The sequence below is a fragment of the Varanus komodoensis genome, unplaced genomic scaffold, assembly GCF_004798865.1.
Source record: "Varanus komodoensis strain SLA01 unplaced genomic scaffold, ASM479886v1 scaffold6_4, whole genome shotgun sequence".
In the NCBI taxonomy this organism is placed as follows: domain Eukaryota; kingdom Metazoa; phylum Chordata; class Lepidosauria; order Squamata; family Varanidae; genus Varanus; species Varanus komodoensis.
Window position 1 is genome coordinate 9484746 of NW_025336347.1, and position 11891 is coordinate 9496636.

The following is an 11891-nucleotide window of genomic DNA, read 5'->3' on the forward strand; positions in this document are numbered from 1 at the left end:
CTCTGCAAAAACAAACTCTCAGGGAGCAGAATGAGGAGACACACAGAGCATCAGTCTTCCCCATTGTAGAAAAAGATGCTGCAATTCTATTTAAGTTATCACCAATATTTATACGTCTGTATCTATGTATATAAGTTAGCAAATGCAAACCTGCTCTTTCTTCATGGGTGATGCATAAGTGGCTGCTTTGCTTCAGCCTATCACTGTTAAGCTGCATTTTATCTAAATGTGGATCTAGCAGACAGTTGCAAGGGTGGAACAGAAGGCCTTATTAAAATGGCTAGAAGATGGAGAGGTTCCAAACCATGTTGAGAAGGCAGAAAGGAGAGGACAGAAAAGGGCCTCTGTTTATGTGGCCAGTAACCCAGAACTTTAGTTGCAGGTCTCTAGCATCGCCAAGGCAACACTCAGTGAAATCAACAGCACAGAATTCCAGAAAGTGGAAGACAAAGCCAGCCATGCTCATGTGAAGCCTAGAGAATTTGGTGTAGATCAAATACAATACAAGGAATGACCTCATATAGACAACGGTGTGTAGGGTAATAGATCAATTTAATAAGGCTTCAGAATGATGTTAGAAGGTGGTCCGGGCTTCATTTTTTCAAGATTTCAATGTTAAAAGAATTCTTCTAAAAGTCTCTCCATATAAAAAAGTGGTGGGCCTTGCTCTGATCCATAAGTGATTCACGAAAGAAGACATGATCAAGCTCCCGTCTCTTCAACCAAAATACATAGTTTCTGAAATCATCACAGATGTTTCGTTGGGGGGTGGGAGGTTTATGGACATGATCAACCTCACAGCAGATGCCTCTGACCTCAGAAGCTTATGAGCATCCGGTGCAAGATGCAGTTCCTCTGCCACTGCTCCTCCGTGCTTCATGTTCTGCAGTTTATCTAGATGGCTTTTTCAACCTTTTAGATTTAAGGTCTGTGAGCAAGGTGGAAGGATGCCTCTGGAATCAACCAATAGAAGGACAACTCCGGCACCCACTGGAACCAGTGTAACTCCATAGGCCCAGCTTCATCATCTGGTCCCTGCCCCAGCATGCCCCTTTTCCGTCCTGCAAGGCCCAGTTGTGACGGGGGGTTGGGGAGCCAACACAGTTCTTTCCATACCAGCTGCAAGGTGTGGCTTTAGAGTCTGAGCATTCAAGTCAGAAGACTTCGAGCACGGACTCCAGAAAAATCCTACAGCCTCCTGGAGACCATATCAGGAAACCATAAAAAGGTCCCTTGTTTTATATAACAAGAACTCTCAGTTTGGTTCCATGTATTTTGCTCCCTGGAATTTGACGATCCATCAACTGTCACAAAGATCCAAAAACCCAGTGACATCTGTGACACCAGGATGTGGCAGATGGATAGTCATGGCAATATGTACGCAGGGGCATTCTAAGCAGGCTTGGACTAGCGTGCATAAGACTATTTTCCAGGCCATTCTGAAGTTATGGTGAAGTTTTGGAATCTGGCCAAGATCCATCCTTTACCACACATAATGTTTTATGATCTACAAGCTATGGTTTGGGGACTTAGATTTAGATACTCATCATGAATCCCAGTATGTGTACTTCTCCTCAGTCCAGAAAATTCATGGCATTCTAAAATAGCTGGCATATTTTAGTAGAAAGAGCTTGTCAAAAAGATGAGTTCCTATGATCACTGTGTTCACCATTATGTTGAAAAAGTGCACTCAAACAGGACTTTAAAAATATGAAGCACCACTGATTTACACAAGAGGATTAAGTTCTAGGGTCTTATGACTATATTGTGATTCATATAATAATTTTGCTGCAGATGTTTCCAGTTTTAAACTGGAGGAGTCATTATTGGACACAAAAGAAGGCTTCACTCCTAATAGTCTGCTTACTCCCTAGTCTTTCCACTATGTCTGAAAAAATAAGACTTTTGATTATTATAATGTCAATTGCAAATGGTGGGTTATGTTTCAAATTAGCTGAAATTTGTTATTTTTCCCTCTTAGGTAGGGGCTAAAACAAGCTGCTCACAAGAGGTCCAGCCACAGTATACAAGTCCCATGAGACTTAGTTGGAAGAACTCCTTATGAGTTCACTCCTGTTTGTACATTGGGATGAAAGGCCAGCCTCGGTCATGGGAGAATCAAACCAAGTTTTCCAAAGCATGACACAATATGATGGAAGTATATGGGACTCATAGAAAATGGTTTTGTGAGCCCAGAAAAATAATAAAAAATTCAAGCTCTTAATGGTTTCACTTGAAGCTTTACTGGGAGTTGCTGACTCCAGAGGCCAAATCGTAATGCCTGGAAGAAGAAACAGATCAGGGAAGCAGAAGTGGAAAGTGAAGGGGAGTAGAAAGTGATGGAGGTGGTACAGAACTAGGCTGAGGCCTGCCCGTTTGCTCTCTCCCACAAATCGATTCAGAATTTGCTGAGAACCAATAGTACCTCAGCTAAATGTCTGTCATTGCAGGACTGCAGACTAAGATTGGTTAAACATGGCAAGCCAATGTGAAGTCCACAGGAAATCTGCTGTAGGAAATTTAACGCCTGCAGAGCAGATTTCCCCTCACTCTGAGAGATATTATGAGCCCACCAGTAATAATCACACACAGGGCTGCTTGAGGAATTACAACACTGAGAATTACAGTGTGATCTAACCTTGAGTTAATTCCTGGATCCATCACCTGCAAGAGAAAGGGTTGCACCCAGAGAAGTTATCCCTCCCCAATTTTGAGAATCTCTCTTCCCCTCCATACCACAACTATTCCATTTCCATGATGCTCTGTGAAGCAGCTTAAGGATACTGGACTGCCTCCCCTGGGAAGGAAGGAGTGAGGGGAGTTCACTTCCATTAGCACAGTCGATTTGATTTAGATCAGGATCCAACCCAAGTCCTGCACCCCCTCAACAAATGTGTTGACTGGAATTTAGTTATGTATTTGCTTATGTGTTGTCCAAATTTTCAGACACAAATCTTGGCTCAAAATGATTTTAAAATATGTTTTAATGCATCTTTTGGGGAAAAAAAAACACTTTGACATGCTCTTGAGATAAAATTTATTTTGAAATGTGTATTTGAATACAATTCTGTGCTAATCTTTAACATTGCAGATTAATCTAGAACTGGATAGAATAGACTTCTAAGTGAACACATACTCCTCCCCTCAAAAATTGTTTTTTTAAGGACCCACCCTTTCCTTGCCACAAGCTATGAGTGGCAGAAACAGCTCCATGAAAGAGAATTAGGGTGCAATGGAAACCTTGGCACTGCACCAAAAACAAAGCACTTCTTGAACACAACAAATCAAAGCAAATAACAATAATGATATGCAAAGAAAAATAATAAAACTAGCTTTGATTTTGTAAAGGCACAATATCTTTCCCAGACCTCTTACAGGAATTGCTGGAATAATTTGAATTTTGGGAGGGAAAAAACTACCTACAGTGATTGAGCATCGTCTACTTACCCAAGTCAAATTCCCGCTGCAGGAATTGATTTCATATTTCAATTACAGCATTGCTTTCTTTTCTCTGTGTGTCTGGTTGTGTGTGTGTGGAGGTGGTTGCATTTGTTGTTACAAATATTGTATATAGTATCATCAATGTCTCTTGATTACTTGAAGTAGTAACTTAAGAAATTCCAAGTCTGAGCACAACAGATTGCTTTATCTATTGGCTAAAATGTAAGATGACTCCTTCCTTCCTTCTTTCTTTTTTAGCACAAAAATGATTTGTCCAATGGCAATGCACAAACAGTTTACACCACTGAAACAAATGGGGCCAAAGAGAAAAGCAATTTTAGCTAGTACCGCAGTCATTTTAGGTCTGCTTTTAAATGTGCAGTACTTCTGTTCCACATGTTGATTTTTACGAGGCAAGAGCAATGGGCAAGTGAGTTAAGAAAAAGCAGCTGCTTGATAAGAAACAGCTGAAAAATATCCCTATTTTAAAAAATATGAAAAGAAAACATTATGGGCATTTCAGTGTAGACGCTGACCACTAGCCACTTGTGTAAAAGTTGGATGTGAGCAGGGAGCCTCTCTGTGTGCTTGTCATTCTTCTGAGCGTATTGAAAGCACTTTCCGATTCTCTTTCTTTCTACCACAGGCTTTGCCCTCCCTCAATGGCTAAATTGTGGCCAGTCATATAATCGGAAGCTTCAGATGCCAAGTATACAACAGCAGCTTGCAAGTCGGTCACTTGAGCCAGCCGCCCAGCCGGGATGTCTGCGAGCCAGCGCTGCACAAGAGGCTTCAGCTCCTCCGAATGGATGAGCGGTGTGTTCACGATCCCCCTGGAAACATACAACCGCGTTATGGCATCTTGCTTTCTTTCCTTCCTTCTTGCTTCCCTCCCTCCTCCTTCCTTTCTGACTTTCTTTCAGCAGCACCCATTTACAGAAAGCCCACGAATACTACCTGTCATATAGAAAACAAACAAAGAAAACAAATAGCTCAGCTTCCATGGCTATCAGCAAACATGATCTTCCCTAAATATCCTTTGAGACAGGTTTTAAAAGGCCCATCTTAGTTATCAGTCTTACATTCCATCACTGAATCTTTCATTTAATTCCACATTAGTGAGACATTTGTTAGCATCATGCTTCAATGGGGGGAAAAATCACCGCAAAACCATGCATATTGTCTGACTGAAAAGTTTCTTGCAACTGGTTGCCTACACATTTTTGGAAATGGATGTATCGATTATTCTGTTCATCCATACACAACACAGAGAAGATTCTACAATATGTTAGCACACAGTTCAGCAAATCCACCCCAATCAAACTATTTCAAAAGGAATTAAATCCCAGGATCACATCTTGGTGGTTATTTTTTAAAGCTGTATTTAAAATTAACTTCATGTTAACCAGGACTATCTTGCAAAGGAAATGACATTTATTTTAAAACGTGTGTGTGGTGCAGGTGGCAGGGAGGGGGGACCTCAAAGAATTGCTTCAGTTTGTATATTTTCCCTGCATGTAACAGAAAATTCATCAGGAAGTTTTCTGAAGTTTCTTTATTTCCCTGGGAATGAATGGGAACCAGAGAATCCACAGTGCAGCAAAAACAGTTGGTAGGTGTTTAGGGCTTTCAGAATAACCGATTTGTCATTCCTCCTCCTTAACAATATATTTATATTTTGTGAAATGTTATAATTTTTCCCCCAGCCCCTGTATAAATATATTTACATAACTGTGCCTAACAAGAAATTACATTTAACTTCTCAGAAATGACAATAACTAAAACCTGAACTGCCAATTCCACTTCATTAGTGTGGTAGAAATGCATTCCAAATGTTAATAAAAATTCCAACATGCTGATAAATTAGCGCTTCTAAGGAGCATGTGACACCTTGGTTAACATATTCAACCTCAATTATATTTCTCTTCAGCACCCTGTTATCTGGAACCTTTGCTGGCAATCAGAGGTGCTGTTTTTCAGCGGCCAATTTTCTAGATAATGTAGCTTATCAACACTGTGGGTAAACTTGCCAATGAAATCAGGCTGCACTGAACCACACACCCGCTAATTGCATCTCTTTTTTATGCATATTTACAGACTGTCACTTCAAAGAAATCAGTGGCCCATTGAGGCACCCAGTTAGCTGGAAGAATTGCCTCTTGCAAATGAAAATTAGCAAACAAGCTAGTGATAAATATGAAATGAACAAAGTCTCAAAATGCCGTTTTGTTCTCAAACTTCATCCTCATCCCAATTTATACTTCCAAATAGGTTTTACAAACACATTGAATTATGGGAATGAGATCACCCTTCCCATACTTTTGTTTTAAAAGAAAGTCTGTTTACTGTGCTCCTTGATTAACATGATTCAGACATTGCTGTCCTACCCATGTCATTTTTAAAATAATAACACTAACAACAAGACTAGCATGGGCACCTTCTAAATTGCATCCTTCCTTGGTTTTTCCAGACTGAAATGGACCATATAAACAGCATAGCTGCACCTACAGAATACTGTGCAAGCCCAACCTTATTGACCTCTGGCCTGCTACTACATTCCAGCATAATGTTGCAATCACAAAATTATTTCCCCCAAGCACTACCCTGCTTCCTAGGCTGTAGCACATGCTTGCTGAGAGAACAAATTGACTTTCTTTTGCAAAAATAACAACAAGCTTTATCTACAGTCGCTTTGCATCCATCTTCATAGATGACTCTCTCTTCATGCACAGTGGATAAAATGATGCTTTGTCTGGATACCACAACTACCAGCACCACTGGGATGGGGGTAGTGGGGTGTCTACTTGGGGCTTTTTTCCCCAGTGTGGCAAGTGCCGTACAGGGTGCAAATGCAAGATCCAAATGAGGCTTTTATTACTGCTTTGCTTTACTTGCAATACCCATTTTTGAGCCAATCCCAGCTTTGGAAGCTTGTACTAGCCTGGTTCCCACAATCAAGCAGCCCTCCATGACACTTGTGCACACACGAGAGCGGCCAGCTAAATATTAAATATTACAGCTGGAGATGCAGGTCGTCATGTCCTTCAAATGTGGCTGAATCAGGCTGTGCAAGAATTAAATGACCCTTGAGTAACCCATCCTTTTTTCCAGGGTTGTAGGAAGGTTGTTTAACCCTGGCACAACCTCCCCCCCCCACACACACACACACATACACTCAGGTTTGGATAATCCAACAAGCCATAGCCATGGCTTAAATATCCAAAACAAAACAAAACAAAACTTCCAGCATGTCCCTGTGGCTTAAACAGGCCACTAAGGGCAGAGGGGATCATGGGAACAGGGTCCCGTCACATGCCGTTCAGTACTGTTTTCCTTAGAAAGTGTGAGCAAGGCATGACACTGTGCCTGCTCTGGCAGGATTTTGTTTCCCACTAAGCACATATTGCTAGTTTACATCAGATAAACTCTCTGGCTTTGATAATAATTTAACCCAGGACAAGATATAGATCCAATAATCAATTGGGCAATAGATAGATAAAAGGTAAATTTGCTTGAAATGTTCATTTCATCGAAGAAAATGTCATTAAAAGGAATGGTCATTTCAAGGCTTCAGCTCAAGAGATCCAGACAGTTTTCTGTAACATGTGCACATATATGTGTGTGGGGAGCATACAATCGTCTCTAGAAAATTGTTTGAATAATTAGCAAGTAGGGAGCAAGAAGGGGGAGAGAGATCCATCTTAGTTCCCTCCCTCAAGGGTTCCTGTCATGAGGAGGGACTTCTATGATAAGATCTTTGAAGTGCTCATCGGTTCTCAAATGGGGCTGAGAAAAGGAAGATGTGAACTCTTCAACTCGAGCATCGGAGTGTCTGCGTTCCCCCCTCCCTCTCCCATTTAACTAACTAAAGCAAGAAACCCAATTTCAGGAAGCCTGCCAAGCAAACAGCATTCACTGTCCAACAGTCCTAAGGCTCGTATCAGCCAATGTCTCCAAGCACAGGCTGTTTCAGGGAAGGAAGAAATGAGATGGCTATTTCTGAAATTAAATGCACTATTCCTTCGTTATATAACTTTTTTTTTAACATACACAGATTATAATTCAAGTCCTCCTGTTAATTACGCAGGCCTGTAGAGAAGCGAGAAATGTCAGTTTTATTTAGAAGACCATATAATTCAGTATGAGTGTCCTTTGTTAATAAATAAAAACGGGGGAAATATCAGAACAAAGCATACAGTTGCAAAGACACATTCTTGTTGTTCTATAAATATTAGTCATGCCCCAATACGGCACATCTTCTGGGAGAGGCTCTGTGCCAGGATGGGCAATTTAATGCTGGAGATGGAAAAAACCCTTTTAGGCAAATTTTAGTTGGCTCTTAAACATTCTGAGCAGTGACAAGTGCCAATGCATTAATTTCCTGTCTCATCTGGAAAGCAGTGCTGGTGCATGACAGTCAGGCAGTGGGTTCTCTAACACGAGGTGCCGAACTGGCGTTTTGTTTCCTACAGAGAGTCAGATTTTAAGGCTCGGGTGGCCCAACACAGTCCCCGCTTTGTGGTGCTGCGGATGCACTGTTGATGTTGTTCGTGTTGTTTTAAAATGTGCCGCTTGTCAGCTCCTCTGCTGAAACAGCTTCCGATCCCAAAGTGAGGTGTAGGGAGATTCCATCTGTGTATAAGTTGATTTCTTTCAGATGAGTTATTAATTTGAATGATTTAAGTACACTTCATTTACTCAGGAAGTGTTTAATCAGTAAAATCCACTTAATTGGGACATCTCCCAAGAAACTCGATACAAGCCCAGAGATATTTAAGAGCAACTGCTGTTGTTTAATGGGGATGGGGATGCTGGTTAATTGGGATGCCTTTAAGTGATAAAATGGTGCTTAGTTCTTCCCTCTGGCGTATTGTGATGCCAGTTTTATCTGTGCACAAAATGTGTTGTCCTCTTCAGTGTTGAGATGTATCCCACACTAAAGTCCCCTTAGCATGCTAGATCCCAGGCTGCTGCTTTTGTTTGTCCAGATTAGAAACCCATCGGCATGAAAGATGCACCAGGCACTCTCATTCAGATGTTCTGATGAGATGATGATGGCACGTAATAGGAAGCAGACATTGCAAATAATGGAACTCCAAGGTGCCCTATAGCTCACAGTTCATCAGGAAATGAGGCCTCTTTTGCTGGCAGATCCACAGAACATGCTACCAAGCAAATACAGAAGCTCATCTAGAGGTTTGATTACAGTCTTGTTGCAAACTGCAGCTCACAATCTTCGGAGGCATTCGCCATGAGACACGAGTGCACAGTTCTGGGCAATTCCCAAATCCATCCTTTTCTCAGACCACCTATTTGCCATACCCCTTCATAAGATCCCCAGCAACATCTGTTCTGGAAGTCACTCCAGTGTTAATCCACTCTTCTGGGCGCTCAGGGCAGGATCCAGCAAAGTCAATCTGCTAATACAAATTACATTAAGCTGCCATAAAGAACCTCTCCTGCAACACCAATAGCATCACCTTGCATGACAGATTTTTGCCAGAAATTCCATTATGCAAGCTAATGTTATTGACATTGTGCTGGAGGACCCTTTTGACAGCACAGTGTAATTTGTCTTATGCTGTACAATTTATGCTGTAAAGCTCAGCTACACCCTCATCTTAATTGGTCTTTCCAATTGTGTTTCCTTCTTTTTTCATCGATCTACCATAGTTTGGAGGACATAAAGACCTCTGTGTTGTTTTATGCATGAATGGAAACAAAATATAAATGCACAATAATGCATTAGATAACACTTCAGTGCTGAAATAAATCTAGCCATGAGGTATCTCTAAAGGAAGCCTTTACTTCTCCATAATAAGAAATGCGGATGATCATGGAAAAATGCCGTTCCGAAAGACATCTCCCTGTGGAACGGGAGCCTGCGTGTTCCTTCCAAAGCCCTCTCCGTTCCTTCCTCTACAAGCTAATGCATGAGGAACAGCTTGTGCAGGGTTCACATCTTCATTTAGTTAATGCAAAGCCATGAAACCAGCACCAACACTGTTGTCACCATAGTGGTTAGGGCCAAGGCTGCTCAGGTCAGTGGGCTCCGTGCCTGGTCCAAAAGGAAGCCCAACTGGCATCATGACATGCAGAAGCTCTGTATGCAGACTTCCTGCCTTCAAGGATCAGCTCTGCAAGCAGGGGCCAAAGAGTACCAATACAAACACGTATGTTACGGATGGCCTGGCGTCTTGCGGCAGGTCACTTTGCGAGTCCATGAAACAATGGCGCTTGGTGTTTTATGCACAGCTGTTGATGTTTGCTGGTTTGTTTGTTTTCCTGTATATGGCTCCCTGTTATACTTTATAGGGGAAGATGCTCTGTTGCTGTTTGTGTGACTAATGCATGCCATTTATTCATTTTACATTCCTTAGGGTAGTATGCCTACTAGTTGCTGTCTAGATGGTCCTAAAGCAACCTGGTGGCCCATCCCCTCACCTGGAGTGCCTCTCCTCTGCCAGCTGCAGCTCCAAGAGTGCAAATGTGTCTGTGGAAACAGTGTTCCGGAGCATCCCAGGGGGAAGAAGGAGAAAAGCTCAGCTGACACGGACACAGCATCATTGTGGTGCCTAAGTCTCTTCTCCGGGGGCTTCAGCAGCTGAAATTGGCTACCTGTTTTGCATGATGGGAGAGGCCTGGAAGCAGCTTTTCCCTCCCCTTTCCTCCTGCTTTCCATAAAATGCCCAGAATGCTTCTGTTTCAGACAGTAATGGGTGGCCTTCTCAGAGGGCAATGCCCATCTTGTACTTTATTGTGTTTTAATTTGTAAGAATGTCTGTGTGACCATCTATTCTATTTGAGTAACTGCTGTACCTCGCACTCTGTTCCATGGTCTCCTAGTGGATGGACACTCAAGGCCACGTGCAAATGAAAGTAATTCCCCTTCACTCAGGAAGTTACAATGTGGAGGATAAAATTGGCAGGTTCTTTGATCAGTACTGAACATGGCTCTGCAGAACTAAATGAAGTCGTGTGTGAAACTGACAAGGATATTTACAATTTATGGCAGGTGGGCAGACTTGCAAATGGCTGTGAATCAAAAATATTTGAAAAGCATTATGACTTCAGTTTCACAAATTTAAAGACCCAGAAAGAATTTTTTTAAAACTGCATACCATCCCATTTGCACAAATTGTTGCTGCCATTAACAAAAAAAAAGTATAAAATTCACATACTGGAATTACTCATTACAGTTTGCGTCACCAGCAGTGGAAGGAAATGGGATTAAATCTACCAGGACTAATCTACCAAATGGGATTAAATCTACCATCTAGTAACTCCCATTGGGATGTCATCCACAGAACAGTGTTCTCTAGCATCCCTGATATTCCCCCAACGCAGCCTTCTGGAGCGTCCAGTCACACAGAACCAGAACCATCGCAATGCTATGCCTCCAGGTCCCATATGGCTCAAGACCACCAGAAGGATGCCATGGTCAGCTAACTGCCATGGAGACATCCTGAAAAACCAGTAAGGATCCACCCACCAAGATGACTCCTGCTATTTGTGTCCCCTAAGCAGGCCTAACCCCAGACTGGAAAAGGTCTAGATAAGGAAATTCATCCCAGGGAACCTCCAAGATCTTACTCAAAAAATGGAGATTAGAAACTGACCAATCATTATCCAGATGGTGGCAGTCAATAACAATTTCTTCAGCAAGGAAGCATCGCCCTCTTCCAAGGAGGCATCAACAATCTGCACTATCCACACACCCATCCCCTTTGAGTAGAAAAGTTCTCTGAAATGTCAGTATTAATAAAGGTACCAATAAAAATGCAGAATGAAATTAACTGTTTGTGTTTCTGGCAGGAGCCGCTGTCCACTAGCCCTTGTGGCAAGCAGAGTCACTGCCAGCCCTTGCCCAGACTCCATTTGCCTTCAGGAGCAACTACTGGCTAGGAGGGAGCGCAGGAGGGCTTCCTCCTTCAGTGGCTCTTTGTCCAGCCAGGCCAGCTCTGGGGCGTCCTGTGCTTCTGGTCCTGAGCTCCAGGATAATTTGCATTTCTTAGCTTGCTCCTTTCTCCTGACTTCCAGCTTGATCCCCTGAACTCTCCTCTCCTGTGTTCTCTGATCCAGACAGCTTTCTGAACCTGGCTCCAGATTCTCCAACTCCTGGGTCTCCTGCCCATTGCCCTTGGCCTAGCCCTGACAGTGCTCTTCCACACACAAGGCTAGCAGATCCGTGGCTTGCCCAGCACATCCAAGTACAGGATTTTCTTTAAAGAAATGTGCACACCTCCCCATTGTATCCTTCCGTTTATGGCCTGCAAAGTAATGGCACCTGGATTCTCCCACCATTCATTTTCTTTGCTTAAAAATAATCAAATCTACTTCTTCAACTGGATGAGTGCTTTTGGAAATTTATTTGTCCTAATTCACTAGATTCTTGTCAGTCATCTTCAAATTTGTTCAGCATCTATTTCAATTTCCAAATTGCCCAGGTT

The 11891-nt window shown here is 42.3% G+C and overlaps 1 protein-coding gene across 1 annotated transcript in view; it reads right to left on the reverse strand.

The window, feature by feature from the left end:
* Nucleotides 1–4078: 4078 nt before the first annotated feature.
* LOC123034372 (D-threitol dehydrogenase-like) overlaps nucleotides 4079–11891 on the reverse strand; it is a 35280-nt gene continuing 27467 nt past the window's right edge. Inside the window, exon 7 of the mRNA XM_044451701.1 lies at nucleotides 4079–4274. Within this exon, the coding sequence (XP_044307636.1) occupies nucleotides 4079–4274 (196 nt within the window). The remainder of the gene's footprint in view (nucleotides 4275–11891) is intronic.